Source organism: Rhinatrema bivittatum, chromosome 4 (genome assembly GCF_901001135.1).
Source record: "Rhinatrema bivittatum chromosome 4, aRhiBiv1.1, whole genome shotgun sequence".
Classification (NCBI taxonomy): Eukaryota; Metazoa; Chordata; class Amphibia; order Gymnophiona; family Rhinatrematidae; genus Rhinatrema; species Rhinatrema bivittatum.
Genome location: NC_042618.1, coordinates 113,702,059 through 113,722,791, shown reverse-complemented (window position 1 = coordinate 113,722,791; position 20,733 = coordinate 113,702,059). Strand labels below are relative to the sequence as shown.

Below are 20,733 nucleotides of genomic sequence, written 5' to 3'. Positions count from 1 at the left end.
AGGTTGAATTAGCCATGCTGTCTGGTAGTCCCCAGCTAAGGGTGATTGAGCACACTGTTGACTATCTATGCCTAAAGGTGACATTCTTCCTTGTTGACATACTCTAGGACGTCCAGTGTGCGAAACCTACTGCTTTGGTGGACAGCTCTATGTGCCAGTTGCATAGTGTAGTATCACTGAACCCATCGCTGCATCTGACTTCGTTTCTTGTTGGAGGCAGTAATGGGATGTGAAGGTATGAAGAAAGGACCAAGTAGCCATTCTACATATGTCCAGAATTGGTATGTCGGAAAGGTGAGATATCAAAGCTGCCGTAGCTCTGAGATGATGAGCTTTAACCTTAGCTGCAAGTTGCTTTGGCCAAGTCAAGTAGAAGAAATGAATACATTGGGATAGCCAGTTAGCTAATGTTCTTTTGGAGACTGGCAATCCTGGTGCATTCAGTGTGAAGGAGTCAGAGTTGGGATTGTTGTTTAGGAGACAGAGTCCTCTGTAGTAAGCTAGGGCTCTTTTACAATGCAGAGTGTGTAGTATCCTTTCCTTATCGGTCACATGCGGTTTTGGAAAAAAGGTTGGTAAGGTGATTGTCTCATTCAGGTGAAAAGCTGAGACTTTGTCATGGTAGAATTATAAGAAAGGTGAAGTTCACTAACCTGTCTTGCTGAAGTTACTGCCACTAGGAACAATACCTTCCATGTCAATAATTTCATGGAGGTGGTTTGCATCGGCTCAAAAGGCGGAAGCATAGGTTTCCCCAACACCAGGTGGATATCCCAAGGAACCACTGGCTTTGAAACCAAGGGATGGAGTCTTAGAGCACCCTTTGTGAAATGAGACACCAATGGGTGAATCTTGATCAAGTTTCCCTGTGTGGAATGATGATATGCTGTTACATGACACCGCTACGCCAGAGGGGTATAACAGATGTAGATATTGCAGCAATTGTTCTGGGGAACATCCAAATGGGTCTACTACCACTGTTGCACACCATTGAAGGTATTTATACCATTTGCCAGCATAATTCTTTCTTGTGGAAGGTTTCCTGGCAGATGTTATAATATCCTGAATCTCAGTAGGGAGAAGGAGATGGCTCAACATCTCACTTTCAATCTCCAAGCCATCAGATGTAGAGAGGATTGTAGCAGGTGAAGGAGTGTCTTCTTCCTGTGACAGCAGGTCCGCTCTGTTTCCCAAGGAGATTGGTGGTTTGAGTCGAGAGCTGCATGAGTTAGGCGTACCATGATTGTCTGGTCCACGTTGGTGCAATGAGAATAAGATCTGATTTTTCGTGATGCATTTCTGCATCACACGACTTATTAGAGATATCATGGGTATGCATAAAACAGGTCTCCAGTCCAGGGAATTAGAAACGCGATCCTGTGTCTGCTTGGGTACAGAGAGCAAAACCTTGGCAGTTTTGTGTTGGACTCTGTTGCAAAGAGGTCTATGCAGGGTATCTCCACTGCCTGAACAGTGTGTTTGACCCTTCCTGATGCAAAGCCCACTTGTGGGAGTGAAAAATTCTGCTGAGCATGTCAGCCTCTGTGTAATTGATACCTGGAAGTTAGATCACCTGCAATTGAATGGAATGGTCTAGCACCCATTCCAGGATTAGCACTGACTCCCTGCAAAATATCCTGGAACCAGACCTGCCTTCTTTGTTTAAATAAACCATGGCTACTTCATTGTACGCATAGATCATTACCCTTTTGGCCGTTAGCAGATGAGAGGTGTAGACGGCATTCCTTATGGCTCTTAACTCTAAAAGGTTGATTTGGAGAGTTCTATCCTATGGAGACCAAACTCCCTGTGTTTTCAGGTGTAGCACGTGTGCTCCCCATCCCTTTGTGGATGCATCCGTTGTCATGACCATCTGATGCGCTAGTGTTTGTAACGGTGCTACTGATTCTAGAACCCGGGGAGACAGCCACCAGTTTATGTCCGAGATCACTGACTGAGTCATGACAACCTGTAACATCATCGGGTGGTCGTGTTGAGACCATGGTGCCTCGAGTCCCCATTGTAGCCGTCGCATATGAAGGCGGATGTGTGGAATGATATATATGGCCGCAGCTGAATGACCCAGAATAGTGAGTATTTGACGAGCTGGGGGATGAGACTGGTTCCATAAAACGTTAGCCAGTTCACGACAGGTTTGGATTCTTTACGATGGAAAGAAAGCTTTGCAGAGTTTGGTGTTTCTCACCGATCTTATAAACTGAAGGACTTGAGTGGGATGTAGGTTAGACTTTTCATGGTTGATTATGAATCCTAGGTTCTCTAGACAGATTATGGTCTGCATTAATGCAAGTATTCTGAATTTTGAGGACACTAGAAGCCAATCTTCTACATAGGGAAACACTTTTATCCCATTCCTGCGTAGGTGGGCCACAGTTACAGCTAGGCATTTTGTGAACACTCTGGATGCTGACGACAGGCATACGAAAGCACCTTGTACTGGTAATGTTGAGAGTTCACTTGAAAGAAAAGGTAATGCCAGGAAGACTGATGCATCAGGATATGGGTGTATGCATCCTTGAGATCTAAAGAACACATCCAATCGTTGGGTTACAGAAACAGCAGAATGGTTTGAGAGATGTCATTTTGAATTTCTCTCTCTGAATAAATTTATTGAGGGCCCGCATGTCCAAAATGGGCCGGAGTCCTCCGCCCTTCTTCGGGATGAGGAAGTATTAGGACTAGAATCCTTGACTGTGTTGTCGTCGAGGTAACTCTTGGATCGCCTTTTGATGGAGCAGTGACTGAACTTCCTGTTGGAGACACATATTGCCTGTTTGATCTCGGAAAGATGGTGTAAAGATGGGGTACCTGTGGAATTATCTTGAAGTTCGATATGTATCCATTCCGCACCACACTGAGAACCAACGATCTGATATTATGAGGGTCCTATTGCCGACAATAGCTGTGGCTGAGCTGACTTCAAAAAGTCTGTTGCGGTTTCTGATTGGTGCCTTGCAGTTGTTTTTGTGGACTTTGTGCTCTTGTGCATCCCCTTGTTTGAATCTGCTGAGGCTGTTGTCTTTGTGACTGAAAGGGTAATGACCTGTAAGGGGCAAACGGCCTGTAATGTCATCTCTGGTAGATTTCTTATAAGCTGACAGAATCTTCTTGAGGAAGATTGCTCTGTTGATGACATAAGGAAACCGCCACGCTTTGCTCTTTCAGTTGGGATATAGTCTCTTGTAGCCTGTCTCTGAACAAATTATCCCCTTTGCAAGAGAGATCAGCCAGTTTTTCATGGACGTTGTCACAGATTGCACTTGCTCGAAGCCAGGCAACTCTGTGGGGGGCTATTGATGATGCTGATGTCCTAACCAATGTTTCTAAGGCTTCATAGATTGTGCGAAGAAGATGGCACAATCCCTCCTCCATGTCAGCTATTGTTTGGTTCTGTAGTTGGTCATCAGTTTTTGAACCCAGCTTTGATTTTAAGATTTGTAGGCATGCATACAAATTCGGCATAATATAGAATTGGTGCTGCTGAATCTTGGCATTAAGCATCGCTCCCTGAAAACCTTTCTTACTGAAGTCATCTAAGTAGTTATTATTTTTACCTGGTGGTGTATTAGAATGTAGACGTGTCTTTTTTGCTTTCTTGTGGTCAACTCGACCACAACTAATGCATGACGTAACTGTACCGACCCATTGTGTAAGGATCTACGCACCCTATACTTCAGATAAGATTTCCATGAAGTGGAGGAACCTGAGAATCGAGACTCCCACAATTTGTCCATTACTGCACCAAGGACCGCATGAGATGGGTGTGCAGTCAGTTCCGACGGGACGTCGAAGATTTTAAGAATGCCATGAACCTCTGGATCTTGGATCTGGTAACTTCTTGGTCTCTATCTTTAAGAGTTAGCCTGCCTTTTCAATGAATTTTGAGTAAGATAAGTCTTCCAGAGGCGAGGATGGTTCAGGCGGCTCTTCAGGAAGATCCAATGGTATTCCAGTTGATGTACCCGATGAAGTTGGAGGGGAGTCTGAAGGCTCCTTTTCTGGTTCCAAGGGTGCTGGACTTGGGTTGTGACAATTGTCCTCCTCTACTTCAAGCTCCTGTGGAAAAGAAGAAGGGAGCAAACAGAGGGACTAGAAGGCAGTTGAGGGTGGTGGCTAGTAGGCAGAGAAGCAAAAAAGGTTTGTAGAATGTCTGATATCTGGGACATGACCTGTGAGGCAATGCCACCTAACTGAAGGTGGGAAGGAGAATATTTCTTTTTTGTGGAGGTGGAGATGTATTTCCATACCTTCCTGACCGACTTGACCTCCTTGTTTTGGAGGAGGGTAACACTGCTAGAAAAATTGAGGAATCTGGGCCTCTGTTGGGTTCTGATTGGTCCTGATCTTCGTAGTAAGACTTTCGCCTCTTGATTAGCAGTTCATGAAGCTGAGGCTGCTTTCGCTTTTGTTTGGAATCTTCCGAAAGGCCTGCACAGACACTGCCTCTGGGAGAGGAAGCAGAAGAGCCCTGCATAATGTCAACATCGGAGGCGTCAACATCTATGAGTTCTCTTTGGGTTAAGACTACTTAAGGGTTTGGACACCATTGCGCATGTGAGGCCCCTTCTTGGTGTTTCCTCACCGTGTGCTGCAATGCATGTTTTTCTTATGCATCAAGTGCATCGACACATAGCACTTCTGTGTAAATTAATTCGTTTCAATTTCTGCGCCGTGGGGAATTTTTCCTTCGATGCATGCGTCGATGTAGTATGCTTCTGCATTGTGCTTTGACCAGCATCATGTGCCATATAAAATTCTGCATCACATGCTGTACTGTGTTGTGCTCCGGTTTCAATGTTTTCTTCAGAACTGCGGCATCATGCATTGGAGGGCGTGACTCCACTCAGCTCCCGACAGTTTTTGGCATTGGTTGAGTGTCATTTTAGGGTTTTTTGGGGGGTTTCTCACACAAACCCTTAACTCCGAGCTCTCTTGGGGGGCTTCCCCACCTGACCCTGATTTTTTGGGGTCAGCTCCAACGAAGATGCTCTTTTTAATGCAGCTAGTGTTTGCGATTTTGGCCTGGGTGAAGATTGGGTGGAATGATGTGTTGGGGCATAACAGCCTGAAGAGGTTCCTTCATTGCCCTGGAGCCTGGCTATTTTCTCTGCCCGTTGACGCTGGGACCTCTGTGACATCCTGCCACAGTCGCGGCAGGATGTTTGGTCATGGTCCAGCCCCAGGCACAATAGTGCCTGGGGCTGGACCATGACGATATGTTATGTCAGTCATTGACAGTCGTAACTTTGCTATACTGGCAATATTTAAACCTTGGGATCTTGGGAACCAGGAGTAGTGCTTAAAAGTGCTTTTGGGGGTTCACCGAAGTGAAGATAAAGAAAGAAAAAGAGAGAAAAGCGCGAGAGAAGAAGATCCGCATCTGTGAACTGTGCAGGAAAAAACAGAACTAAGGCAGTCAGGCAATTGTGCAGGAACCACCGCGCAGGCGCACAGAGTAAAGCTCTGTATATCTTGAGAGAAGTTTCTACCTCAAGCTGACTGGAGTGATGTCCCAGACAGCATGGCTAATTTATCCTACTTATTCATGGGAAAAAATAGTCACTAGACAAAATGCACAAAATATGTTATGCAAGAAATGTTATACATTTTGATTTGTCACCAGCACGAATGAATTGAAGTTTTTGATGCCACAAAATAAATGACATTTCATGCAATGTGTACCTCTGATGCAGAAATCATTCGAAACATAATGTTATATCAGGTTGCCGCTTGAAGTTTCCACGGCGGAAAAGGAAGCTTTTGAGGGAAGTGATTTTACTTATTTAATCTATTTTATTTGCACAAGAAATACCATCAAAAAACCACTCTGAGACCAATGATTACACATGACCCGGTTTATGCGTATGAACAAATACTCATTCTTCTACGCTTACGGGTGTTATGTTGGTCAATACTGTAATGCTGTTGTCTGATATATGAAATACCCATGAATAACAATAATAGCTTGAGGAATGCCTCTTTTTCTTGTATAACATTTATAAAAATAAACCAATGAATAAAGACAAAGTCCTCATTCTGATTGGTTACAGCAGTAGATATTAGACTAGAAGTATGCAGTGGTTAAACCGCTGCTCAAGAAACCATCCTTAGACCCTAACGACCCTTCCAACTTCCTCCCCATCTCCAATCTCCCTTTCATTGCAAAAATTATGGAAAAAGTCGTCAACTCCCAGCTAACAGACTACCTTGAAACCAACAACATACTTCATTCCTCCCAATTTGGCTTCCGTAAATATCTCAACACTGAGACCCTTCTCCTCTCCTTAACAGATTACCTCATCAGAGGCATGGACCAAGGACACTGTTACATCCTTGCCCTGCTGGATATTTCGGCCGCTTTTGATACTATAAACCATAACCACCTCCTCTCCCGCCTTTCTGATATTGGAATCTCTGGCGCTGCACCTAAGTGGTTCACGTCCTATCTCGCCAACAGACAATTCCCAGTTAAGATAGGCAAGGCTGAATCCACTCATTACGCTCTCTCCCAGGGAGTCCCGCAAGGTTCCTCCCTATCCTCCACCCTATTCAATATCTATCTCACCCCCCTATGCCTGCTCTTATCAGACCTCGGCCTCAAATTCTACCTTTATGCTGATGACGTGCAAATCGTCATACCTGTTCAAGATCCACTATCTAAAGCCCTTGAATTCTGGGGAAATTGCCTAGTAGCCATCAACACCCTACTCACAAACCTCCATCTGGCTCTAAACACATCCAAAACTGAACTGCTCCTCAACTCTCAACACCTTCCTATTAAACCCTCCCTTGCTAATGATCCTGCATACAAAACACTCCACTCACAGGACTGCGCCAGAAACCTTGGGGTTCAGATTGACCAGCAACTGAACCTAAAAAAACACATCAACTCAATCCTCAAGGATGGTTTCTTCAAACTTAATATCATGAAAAAATTGAAGCCCCTACTTCTTGCCAACGACTTCCGTACAGTCGTTCAGGCCACACTCGCATCCAAAATGGATTACTGTAACTCCCTCCTCCTTGGATTACTTCACTCCTCCATTAAACCCCTCCAAATGCTGCAGAATGCAGTGGCCAGAACTATCTCCAATGCACGTAAATACGACCACATCACCCCTATCTTGAAAGACCTTCATTGGCTCCCCATCCCATCCCGTATCCTCTATAAAATCCTCACCACTATTCACAAAGCCATTTATACACACAACTCCTACTGGCTTGACGACCCTTTCCATCTTACATGCCCTACTCGGCCCACCAGAAATTCCAAAGCAGCGACCCTCCATGTTCCATCCCTAAAAAAGGCGCACTTCACCTCCATGAGAGAGCGGGCCCTCTCCACTGCTGGACCCACGCTCTGGAACTCTCTACCGACCAACCTCAGATTAGAGTCTTGCACCTCAAAATTCAGATCCCTATTAAAAACGTGGCTGTTCAAACAAGCCTTTCCCCAAAACCCTTAGCAGTCCCAGCCTAATCGCCTCCTCCTATTTACTCCATTATCTCCCCTACCCTGTACATAGTTATTCTAGTACTGCTAGCACCGTATTTAGTTAGGTCAGCATTGTTCATGCTCGTGCATTACCTGTTACCATATTTCGCCCGTTGCGATTTCGTCCCTTTCATTGCTTTCATTGGTTTATGTATTCTCCCTCTCCCCACTACCTGTTTTTGTAATTTCCATTCTTTAGTTTCACTGTAAACCGATATGATGTACCCATGAATATCGGTATAAAAGACTTCAAATAAATAAATAAATAAGTATCCACTACTGTAAAACAATACCATATGTTAACAGAACATAGGAGCACACAATACAAATAAGAAAGCAGAGTTGCTTACCTGTTAGTCCTCACACATGGGTGGCATCATCAGTTGGAGCCAGGCACGGAAAACTTATCAAAGTTTCTAGAATCTCTGACAGCACACTGAGAATGCCCAGCATGCCACTATCCACACGGGGGTCCCCCTTCATTCTGGTAGCATAGAATTCTGAAAAAATAAAACAAACATAGGAGAAACCCAACTTCACAGATTGACGGGTGGATTATGTGAGGACTAATATCCTGCTGACCTAGGAGAATACCTATTACAGGTAAGCAACTCTACTGTCTCCTAGGACAAGCAGGATGATAGTCCTCACACATGGGTGAATATGTAGCTACAGGCTGCTCCTGAACTTTACTAAACCTATAGGCAACTAACCTGGTGCCAACAGGTACAACAACTGTGGTGCTGTGGAGAACAGAGGAGATAGCCTGAACCTGAAAAAAAGGGCCCTAGGCAGGAAGAGTTGGGTTCTATAGCTGAAACAGATTCTGAAGGACAGACTGGCCGAAGTTGCTGTCATGTTAGCCATCTCTGTCCAAGCAATAATGGGCAGTGAAACTGTGGAGAGAACTCCACGTCACAGCCTTGCAGATTTCGGCCATGGGACCATTCGCAAGTGGGCTACCGATGCCGCCATGGCTCTGACAGAGTGAGCCTTGATGTGGCCTCCAAGCTGAAGGCCCATCTGCGCATAGCAGAAGAAAACACAATCCCCAGCCAGTTTGACAGCATTTGCTTGGTAACCACAACTCCCAATCTATTCTTGTTGAAGGAGATGAAGAGCTGCGTGGACTGCCTGTGGCCTGCTGTCCGCTCGGGGTAGAAAGGCTAAGACTCTCTTGCAATCCAAGCTGGGCAGAGCCTGTTTGCCCTGGTGTGAATGAGGCCTGGGAAAAAAAGGTGGGCAGGACAATTGAGTGGTTAAAATGAAATTAATATGGTAACAAACCAAGAGAGAATTATCAGATCCCCCAAATCAATTTGAATAATAATACGTCAGTAATGGGAATCACATCTATTAAATCACACACCCTGTATTAATTTATACATAAATCAATATACAAATCGTATCTCAATTTTAATACAAAAAATATTTCACAAAATATGTTGATAATTTTATTTATTGCATTTTATCCCTTTGTAAACAGTTTTTTTACACAAAAACATTCTTTGTAAAATACATATTCAAGAGCATACAGCACATGCCACTTTCACAATGAGTGGACACATCAATATATTGGAATTATTAAACATACCATAGACATATCGATACTAACACACCCATCACCCCCATAATCTCACACACATCAACACACCCATACCACATTCATTCCATATAAAAACTTTCCCCATAAAGTCTAAATATACATATCAATGCTCGCAATATCCACTAAACCTCTGCTGTTATAAACACCACTCTTCTTACTAAGGTTATTCCCTCTTCTTCATTGGACACCATTCACCCCTCTTCTTCGTACAATGATATTCTCCCTAACAAGGTGCCTTGTTTCACCCAGATAGGACTTCCTCAGGGGAAATCTGTAACCCACTCTGAAATTCCTCGAGTGTTGAACCAAACACACAAGTGAGCTCCTAAAGTGTATATATGTGTATATATATGTGTATATATATATACACATATATATACACACACGATTAACACACCCACCAATAAATACCACTTCATAAGACCTTACCACAAAAGCCACTTACTTAATTTGAAGACACTCAATACATGTCCATCATCTCCCCCCAATTTACTTCCCAATATCCACTATAAATAAATAAATAAATATATTAACATATCCACTCACTCCATAAGAAATATTCAGAATTATCATTACAACACTTAATCCTATTAACAAACTGAGGAAACTGATGGATAATAAACTACACACCTCATAAGAAGCGGCACCAGCCACGTCCCAAACGTATCATATAAAAGAGTCAGTCACTGCTCTTTGCTACCGTGACGCTACTTAACAACTCATACCTGGAATACAAACCAATCGTTACAAGAAATATTCACCCAACGCCATAATAACTTCATAAAAAATAACTGACAACTGTGTACTCACAAATTTGAGGCACCACATCTATGTCTCCACAGGCGGCATACACCGGAACAAATCTGCCTCACCACCGTCTCACCTCAATACTCATGATATTTTCACCAACCAACAGTTTCTCCAACAACGATATACACCAAAGCAAATCACCGACTAACTCCCTTCTCAACTCCAACTGGGTTTTTAAGGACTCTCAGAACTAATCATGTTTGATAATCCTTTTCTGTATCTTATGTTTGGTATGTCCAATGTAAATAAGTTTAAATGGGCATACCACGGCATAAATAATTTTATCAGATACACAGCTAAAAATACCCCTGATCTCAAGTGGGGTCTTCACCTCAGAATATTGACATCCTGATACCAATGATCACAAGTTCTTCCCTTTTTTATATGCAAACACAGGCTTTTCACTACAACCTGGGACATTGCTCAGCATGGGCCAATATTTCAGGATAATGTCCCTAATATACATACTCCTAGAAGAATAAAGAATACAGCACAGAGACCTACCTAACTTGGTTCATTCTGATTTAATCAAAAGATTATCCCGATTAGCATACAGTCCTCTCTTAAACACTTTCCTAATACACCCCTTCGGGTACCCACAGTGAGTGAATTTCAGAATAAGTTCTTGAGCTTTCAATCTATATTCCGATACTGTGGTACAAACCCTGCAATATCGAAGAAACTGGCTGACTGGAATGCTTTCCCGTAATCGTCTAGGATGGAAACAAGGCACCTTTTTGGGGAGAATATCGTTGAACGAAGAAGAGGGGTGAATGGTGCCCACTGAAGAAGTGGGAATAACCTTAGTAAGAAGAGTGGTGTTTATAACAGCAGAGGTTTAGTGGATATTGCGAGCATTGATATGTATATTTAGACTTTATGGGGAAAGTTTTTATATGGAATGAATGTGGCATGGGTGTGTTGATGTGTGTGAGATTATGGGGGTGATGGGTGGTATGTGTAATAGTTCCAATATATTGATGTGTCCACTCATTGTGAAAGTGGCATGTGCTGTATGCTCTTGAATATGTATTTTACAAAGAATGTTTTTATGTAAAAAATGTTTACAAAGGGATAAAATGCAATAAATAAAATTATGAACATATTTTGTGAAATATTTTTTGTATGAAAATTGAGATACAATTTGTATATTGATTTATGTATAAATTAATACAGGGTTGTGTGATTTAACAGATGTGATTCCAATTACGGACGTATTATTATTAAAATGAAATTAAGTCACCACCTTAGGCAGGAACGTAGGGTGAGTATGGAGAACTACCCTATCATGAAAGAACTTCGTGTAGGGTAGATACATCATCAACGCCTGACGCTCACTGACCTTGCGCGCCGAAGTGACTATAACCAAGAAGATGACCTTCCAGGTTAGGTACTTCAGATCACAGGAGCGCAGTGGCTCGAAAGGGTCTCGCATGAGTCAAGCCAATACCACGTTGAGGTTCAAAGGCACAACAGGAGGCTGCAGGTGAGGTTTCAGATGAAGCATGAACCGGCCCACTATGGGCTGCACGGAGAATGAACCTCTTATGATGTACCATATCGCCACTTGATTGTCAGTCTGTACCAGGACTGCCTGGTTAGACAAGCGCGTACCTGATCTCCAGAAGCTCCAGGAAGGGTACAGTCATGGGGCTTATGCTCTCTCGCAACCAGTCAAAACCCCGTAGCGAGGCTTTGCTGGGGTGCCGGCTAAGGTCTAGGGGTCCACTGCTGTCTACAGCGACCCCTAGAACCCACTCGTGATGTACAGGCACGCGAGGATGGGGGGTAATATTTCCTCTGGCGATAGAAGGACCTCCTGCCACTCTGACATGAGGACTTTCTGGCAGAGGATAGAGGGTCCGATGTACTGGCTGAGAGATGCTGGAGGGTCTCATGGTGATCCTTCAACTGGGCCACAGCATCCTTTATCTAGTCCCCAATCAAATTCTCACCAGTACAGGGCAGGTCCACGAGCTTCTCTTGGACCTCCAGCCGGAGATCTGATGCTAGGAGCCACGCCATTCCCTAGGCACTGATGCCTGCTGCTGATCACCCTAGCTGCTGTTTCAAACACATCATAGGTGGAGTGCACCTCATGTTTGCCACACTCTAAGCCTTGCTGAGCAACTGCCAAGATCGCTTCCTGCTGCTGCAGGGTCCATCAAGCCAAGTATCCTGTTTCCAACAGTGGCCAATCCAAGTCACAAGTACCTGGCAAGAACCCAAACATTAAATAAATCTCAAGCTACCATTGCTTATTAATTAACAGCAGTTTATGGATTTTTCCTCAAGCAACTTATCCAAACCATTTTTAAACCCAGTTACACTAACTTCCATAACCACATCCTCTGGCAATGAATTCCAGAGCTTAACTATGTGCTGAGTGAAAAAGAATTTTCTTCGATTTTTTTAAGTAAGCTACTTGCTATCTTCATGGAGTGCCCCCTAGTCCTTCTATTATCTCAGAGAGTAAATAACTGATTTACAATAACTTGTTCAAATACTTTCATGATTTTGTAGATCTCTTTCAGTCATCTCTTCTCCAAACTGAACAGCCCTAGCTTCCTTAGCCTTTCCTCATAAGGCAGTCATTCCATGCCCCTTCTTTGCACTTTCTCCAGTCCAACAATATTTTTTTTGAGATGTGATGACCAGAAATGCAAACAGTATTCAAGATGCGGTCTCACCATGGAGCGATACAGAGGCATTATGACATCCATCGTTTTATTTGCTATTCCCTTCTTAATAATTCCTAACATTGTTTGCTTTTTTGATCGCCACAGCACACTAAGCCAACGATTTCAAAGTATTATCCACTATGACGCCTAGATCTCTTTCCTGGGTAGTAACTCCTAAGACAGAAACTAACATTGTGTAACTACAGCAAGGGTTATTTTTCTCTATACGCATCACTATGAACTTGTCCACGTTAAATTTCATCTGCCATTTGGAAGTCCAATCTTCCAATCTCGCAAGGTTCTCCTGCAATTTATCACAATCTGCTTAAGATTTAACTACTCTGCATAAATTGTGTCATCAGCAAATTTGATTACCTCACTCATCGTGCTCCTTTCCAGATCATTTATAAATATATTAAAAAGCACCAGCTCAAGTACAGACCCCTCAGGCACATCACTGTTTACCCTTTTCCACTGTGAAAACAGACCATTTAATCTTACTCTCTGTTTCCTGCTTTTAACTAGCTTGTAATCCACAAAAGGACATCGCATCTTATCCCATGACTTTTAGTTTTCTTAGAAGACTCTTATGTGGGATTTTGTCGAATGCCCTCTGAATGCCTTCTGAAAATCCAAATATACCACATCTACCAGTTCATCTTTGTCCACATGTTTATTCACCCCTTCAAAAAAATGAAGGAGATTTGTGAGGCAAGACTTCCCATAGGTAAATCCATATTAGCTGTGTCCCATTAAATCATGTCTATCTTAATGTTTTGTGATTTGTGTTTATAACAGTTTCCAAGATTTTTCCCGGCACTGAAGTCAGGCTCATCGGTCTATAGTTTCCCGGATCATCCCTGGAGTCCTTTATAAATATCGAGATTACATTGGCTATCTTCTAATATTCAGGTACAATGGATGATTTTAATGATAGCTTACAAATTAATTGAAATAGGTCTGAAATTTCATTTTTTAGTTCTTTCAGAACCCTGGAGGGTATACCATCCAGTCCAGGTGATTTACTTGCTACTCTTCAGTTTGTCAGTCTGGCCTACCACATCTTCCAGGTTCACTGTGATTTGTTTCAGTTCATCTGAATCATCACCCTCGAAAATCATCTCCAGAACGGGTATCTCCCCAACATCCTCTTCAGTACACACTGAAGCAAAGAAATCAATTAATCTTTCCATGATTGCCTTATCTTCCCTAAGTGCTCCTTTAACCCCTCGATCATCTAACAGTCCAACTGACTCCCTCGCAAGCTTTCTGCTTCAGATATATTTTAAAAAGTTTTTATTGTGCGTTTTTGCCTCTGCCCAACTTCTTTTCAAATTCTCTTTTAGTCTGTCTTATCAATATCTTACATTTTACTTGCCAATGCTTATCCTTTACTCTATTTTCTTCTGATGGATCCTTCTTCCAATTTTTGAATACAGATCTTTTGGTTAAAATAGCCTTTTTCACTTCTTTCCTGGAGTGTGACGCCGCCGAAGAGGGCCTTTCTCCGGCCCCTCTTTCCCGAGAGTGCCCCGGTGGGTGAGTAGACGATGGAGCCACATCCATCAGTTGCCCCCGGCCCTTGGGCATCGATGCACCTGACACCGGAGTTGAAGGATCAGACTTTCTAGATCAAAGAGCTTCTCCACCTTGTCTAAACAGGCCCGACGACCCTTGGGGTTCATTTGATCGCAAAGGCAATACCCCTGGACGTCATGCAACGCTCCTAGGCAGAAGATATAGATCCTGTGCAGATCTGTAATGGATATGGTCCACAGGCACTGGGAGAATCGGCGAAACCCCGACACCATGAAAAAGAGCCAGCGAGCGGTCGATGACTGGCAGCCACTGAAGAGCGACACTGTTGGGAATCAACCGCAAAGAATGAAAAACTTACCTCGCCACCCTACAGAAGCACCGACAGGGAAGAAGGGGGATCTGGCGTAGAGAAGTCGCATAAATGACTGGGAAAAACTGAAGAGAGCAGAGCTCCACAACTGCAAGGCGAAAGCTGCACACAAAAGAAGAGTCTGAAGGGGGATCCCATGTGGATGCGTGGATAGTAGCATGCTGGGCATTCTCAGTGTGCCAGGCTCCATTTGATGATGTCACCCATGTGTGAGGATCACCATCCTGCTTGTCCTAGGAGAATGTATCCAACCTTTATATAACTGCCAAAAAAGAGAGAATAGGGATGCTTATAGCAAATCTATAAAACAGGGTAAGAATAAAGTTGCCCATCTAATGTTAAACATTTCCTAGTTTCTAGGTCTCAAATTACGGTGAATGAACACAGGTTGACTATTATAAAGTAGCTTATGAGTGATCTAAATTTAGTTAATGCGTTTTTGAACCTTGTTGTACAATTTGCCTGAACATTCAGTGATGGATTTTGGTTTTTGCTGTCCCTAGTTACTGTTGAGTTATGTCACCCTCTTCTACAGACCTGACCCTTAATACTGCCTTCCCCATCCCCTACCACAAACATCAGTATTCTTGACACCATACCAACATAAGTTAATGAGTGCAAGGACTGGTGAAGACAAGAATGGTAATGGAATTCAAAAGAGCATGGGATACACACTGCAGATCCCTATAGGCCGGAAATGAAGAAATGGGGTAACCTATGTTAACATTAAGTGTAACTTTTTTTTAAAAAAATGTAATTTAACAAAGCCAGCAGACATATAATATTTCACATGTAAAGAGTACAGAAACACTCAGAGTTACACTGTGATGCAAGACAACAGAAGTTTAGCATGAACAACAGATTTTAGGTTTAGCACCTTTCTAGCTTAAGAGGTATAAGCATGAGACCCTCATCGTGGATTATGATCCCCTATACACACAGTGTTACCACCCACATATTCCCAATATTTGCCCCATATTTTGTCATACATTGCCAACCTTTTATGCAACATATACATCAATTTTTCAACAACTGCTATTTCATGACCCTGAACACACCAATGTGATACCAGGGGTATAGACTTCCAATAAAGTGAACATTTCTGCATGAGGGTAACCTGCATGCAGTGGCAGTTACTACCCTTACCAGAAGGCATGGGGTAACCTGCACAGAATGGCAGTTATTATCCTAAGCAATTTATTGGGCAGACTAGGTGGACCATTTTGGTCTTTATCTGCTGTCATTTACTAAGTTATATCAGCTCACAGACTCTGCCTCTTGCATGGAAGTCTGGAGGGAGCAAAACTATCCTGGGGCTTATGAGCACAGGATACCACTGTCTACACTCACTGCCTTATGCTGATAGCGCTGCTGGAACCTTGATGTCCGCAGTGCGCAGCAGTGAGAAGACTGGCATTCTAATCGGGGAGTGGAAGACAGCCATATGTGGAAAGGGATTGGATAATGAAAGATTGGTGTTCCATGGGGTAGACAGTAACTTTGTCATACTCCCTGACAGAAGACAGGAAATGCACTCTTCATAAAGCACTGAGGGTTATTTGTGTACCCACAGGAAGTCTAACTGGATTGCCATTTTTAATCTCCAAATAAAGTTTGGGCTCATTTTAATATTTCCTGCTTTGAAAAAAAAAACATTGGTTACTGTAAAACTGTACCTGTATGATTTTTGCCGCAGCACCAATTTAATTTGTGAATTAAGCACCTTAAATCTTGATTATATGAAGGAGCATATGACTGTATAATCATGTGATTTATCTTGCAAAATGCCAGGTAAAAAAATATTTTTAGCAAGAAGAAAAGATAAAATATAATAGAATAAAAATAACTTAAAAACAGAAACCCATAAAGTCTAACCTTTGTTTTTTCATCCACAACTCTCAGGCCATCCGCTGAAACCCACAGGACTGCTTTGACTGCCTTCTTTCCAGTCTTTCAGATGTGAGAAAAAAAATACGAGAACATTACACTGAGTGGAATCATTGTTAAAGCAGATACATCAGTATGCAAAGAACCACAGCAATTAAGTGCAGCTGAAGTCGAAGTTCATAAGGTACGCCCAAAGCCAGCTCCATCAAACCAAACTCCAAACCATTTAGAGTGTGAACCAAGCAAAAGCTAGGATTATAGAGACAAACTGCAAAAGGAAAAGGCAAAGGCACAAAAAGGATAGAAGGAACAGGTGGATTATTTAACAAGTTAAAACATTTGTTTCAATGCAAAGAATTCTAAATGAAATTTGTCATCTGATTTAAAAACATCTACCAAAAGCAGATACAAAATGATACAAAAGGAGTTACGCCCCCCAGGTAGCTTAAAAGGAGATATGATGAAAACTGCATACTGCTGTAAGAAGGTGCCTCTTTAATGGATTCAATTGACTCCCTCATCTGAAATACTTTTGTGCCAACATCATAGCATTGTCTTAAAAGTCTAGTAATGAGAGGTAACTATATCCTGGTGCTAGGGCAGTGCAATGGTTGTTATTCCTCTTCTCTTCAGTCAATGTACTGGACTCTGGTGAATAAAGAGTATGATGTGCACCCAATAACAAAGAGAGAAGCCTCATTCCTATACTATGGGGATTTCCCCAACTATATATACTGTTTAAAAAAAAAAAAAAGCAGCCTGGAAAAGGGGCTTTTTAAAAACAATTAAAACATTTTAAAACATTATATTAACATGATAATGCACCCATGGGACTTAAAGGCACATGCCACATAACCATGTACTGTAAATAGCTGACATTTTTTAGAATATGCACACCTTACTTTAAGTATTACACTATCTGAACTCATGATTTTACATTTTATTGCAATAGCCTTTCCTGATAATGGTTATGCTATATTATTTATTGTGTATTTTATAAAGACCAGACAGCATACATTCTAGAATACTTGAACACCATGATGATTTCTGTTTTGGTTTATTGTGGAAGGGGCCGTTTATATATAATAATTCAGTTATTCAGACGTTTACTTTTTGAGATGGGGAGTCCCTTCTAGGATCAATATTGTCCCCCCCTTAGGGGCAGATTCAGTACCGTGTGCTAGCCACAGTGCACAGCCTAACACGGTTTGGAAGCACATCCATACCCCCGATCCAATACTGGAATTAGCATGACCAAAACGTGTGTCCAAATCTCCATATAGCTAATAGTGCTCATCATGTGGAAATCAATGTTGATGAGATTATTAGCTAATCCCCACAATCCAATCAATTTTCCGCGCAGCTAATGCGCCCTTGCAATGCAGCAAAATTTATGCCAGCCCGGAGCTGTCATAAAACTATGCTACACTCAAGGACACATTGAAAAAAATGAAAAATCCTGCTTTCTGAGATTCCTCCTAATAGTACTGCTGCCATAGTATTGTAGGAGGAACCAAATAAAGCAGTATTTATTTAAAAAAAAAATTCTTTGAAAAAAATTTTGGACATCCAATACACACACATGTATCTTGTGCGTGCATATGCCGGTAGCAGGAGAAAACGGACGCTCATAGATTGAGTGTCCATTTTCCCAACCGGCTTGACAGCCACCTCTCCTGTGAGCCTGTCCCTAGCGCCTCCTTTTTAGCGCAACCCCTCATTTTAATATTGGATCGGGAGCCCAGGAAAGGTGGTTGGGCACATGTTAGGAAAATGAATGCTCAACATTGAGCACCCATTTTCTGCACACATTTATTGCAATGGCCCCTTAATGTTTATCATCTACTTGCAGCACCTAGGAACATTAGGGCAGATTTTCAAAGCCCTACGTGTGTAAATCCGGGAGGATTTACGCTCGTAGGGGAGTTACGCGTGCCGGGCCTATTTTCAAAAGGTCCAGTGGCGCGCATAAAGCCCCGGGCCGCGTGTATGTCCCGGGGCTTGAAAAAAGGGGCGGGACATGAGTGGGGCAGTCTGGGTGAGGGCGGTGCCGGAGCCTCCAGGCACAGCGGCCATTTGGTGCTGTGCCTGGGATCGCGGGCCGGCCGTTGGCCGGCGCGCGCAACCTACGCATGCCCAGAGGCAGGCACAACTTATAAAATAAAGGTTGGGGGGGGGGGGGGTTAGGTAGGGCTGGGGTGCAGAAGGAAAGTTCCCTCCGAGGCCACTCCGATTTTGGAGCGGCCTCGGAGGGAACAGGGAAAGCCATCGGGGCTCCCCTAAGGCTCGGCGCGCGCAAGGTGCATTAGTGTGTACCCCCTTGCGCGCGCCGACCCCGGATTTTATAACATGTATGCGGCTGCGCGCATTTTATAAAATCAGGCGTACATCGTGCGCACCGGGTTGCGCACACAAATCTACACCCGTGCATACGTCTTAAAATCCGGCCCATTATCTCTCAGTTTAGAAAATATTTCTTTGTGGATGACATAGCTTTTTATTCAAAATGATGTTAATTATATTGAAACACTGGAAAAGATGAATAACTTTTCATAGCTTACACAAGTATGGATGCAGTGTAAAATTATGTGCAAATTAAAAAAAAAATCCAAATCTCTTTGGGTGAGCAAGAGAATTAAAGAACTCCCCAACTCTGGTATTCTGAATAAAACTGGGACCCACTAAAAAAAAAAAAAAAAAATACAAGTCTCCAGTCTTGGCGCGGTTTTGGATTCAGCACTCACCATGGAGCCACAGACTGATAATGTCTCAAAAAGAACATTTGGAAAACTACACCTTTTGCACCAAATTTGCCCCTTTTAAAGATGATCTTTTTAAAATAGTACTTCTACCTGCTTGAGTTTTGACTGGAGTAGACTACAGTAATGCCCTTTAGTCTTATCAAAAAGGAAGCTTTACAAACTATAGATGGTTCAGAACACAGCCGCACAGCTAGCAACAAGAAATAGAATAATGCCTTGACTTAAATCACTATACTGGTTTCCTCTTATCCTATATTCACAGTTTACAATTTAAACTGAAGCATTTAAATCTCTAGATGGGTTAGTTCCCTCTTATCTTTGATGTATACAGCATTAAGGGATAGATTTTAAAAGGAGCGCGTGCGTCCATGTGCGTGCAGTTCCCGGTGCGCACATACGGACACGCCGATTTTATAACATGCATGCACTGGCACATGCATGTTACAAAATCCAAAGAATGCGCGCAGGGGGGGGTGAAATTTAGTAAATTATGCGTGGTGACGCAACTGGGCCTTCCCCAGTTCTCTCCCAGTCTGCTCCAATTAAGGAGAGGACTGGGAGGGAACTTTCCTATCCCTAACCCTGCTCTTCCTACCTCTTCCCCTCTCCATCCTGACCCCTAAATCTTTCCTATCCCCTTTTTTTTGTTTGTTTGTTTCAGAATTTACTTAGGCCTGGAGCTGAAGTAATTTGCGAGCGCCGGTCAGCTTCTGGCACGCGAGTCATTGGGACAGAACAAAATGGCACTGTCCCGGGTCACCCCCGCCCTGCTCCTCCCCACCCGCCCCTTCACTTGTGCGCATATCTGGCTTTACGCACGTGGCTGGGCCCATTTTAAAATGCACGCAGCGCACGTAAGGCCTGGCCATGCGCGTACATCACAATTTTTGCATGCTTGGGCCTTTGAAAATCTGGGCCCAAGTTCTTTCCAGGCTACTGCGCTCAGATTATAAAATCAGATTACAGATTCTACTCCCATCTCTGGTAAAGCTGCAAACCATCTCTGACTTCACTTACAAGCACCACGCCAGGATTATGGAATTCAATCCCACTGGTAGCTAGAAATAAATATAATCTGTTGTCCTTTTGCTGCTATTTAAAAACCTGGGTTTTCCATAAGTAGCTCAGGGTTTTAACTGAGGCAACATGCTTGCCTGATTCCTTGATTTTAATTATTCTTATATTGTTGGGTACTATAATATGAATTTTTTTTGGTAATATTAATGTGTATTGCTGTTTTGGTTTACTGAATACCCCACTGGATGTATGATTTTATTTTCTGGAAAAATATAAATAAGAAATAAATATATAATAGCAAAAGAAATCTTAGGTTACAAATCTGCTCTAGGATTTTCAGCAATATTAAACCAGTCAACGATACGTTTTGAAAAGTTAGCGTGCTCTCCCTGGGAACAGCACTTTAGTTTAAACCATAGCACTATATAACCCTTAGAATGAAGTTTAAAAAAAAAAAGCTTTGAAAGGTGGCATGCTCTAAGAATTGATGGCCCTTGCTTGCAGGATGCCCACACACCTTGAAAAAGGTACCCCAGAGGAAGGGT

The 20,733-nt window shown here is 42.8% G+C and overlaps 1 protein-coding gene across 6 annotated transcripts in view; it reads right to left on the bottom strand.

Moving 5' to 3' along the window:
- NUMB (NUMB endocytic adaptor protein) overlaps positions 1 to 20,733 on the bottom strand; it is a 283,524-nt gene that overhangs the window by 72,229 nt on the left and 190,562 nt on the right. For all 6 annotated transcript variants that reach the window (XM_029598697.1, XM_029598702.1, XM_029598700.1 and 3 more), the window contains one exon: positions 16,398 to 16,472. In XM_029598697.1, coding sequence (XP_029454557.1) covers positions 16,398 to 16,472 — 75 coding nt within the window. The remainder of the gene's footprint in view (positions 1 to 16,397; positions 16,473 to 20,733) is intronic.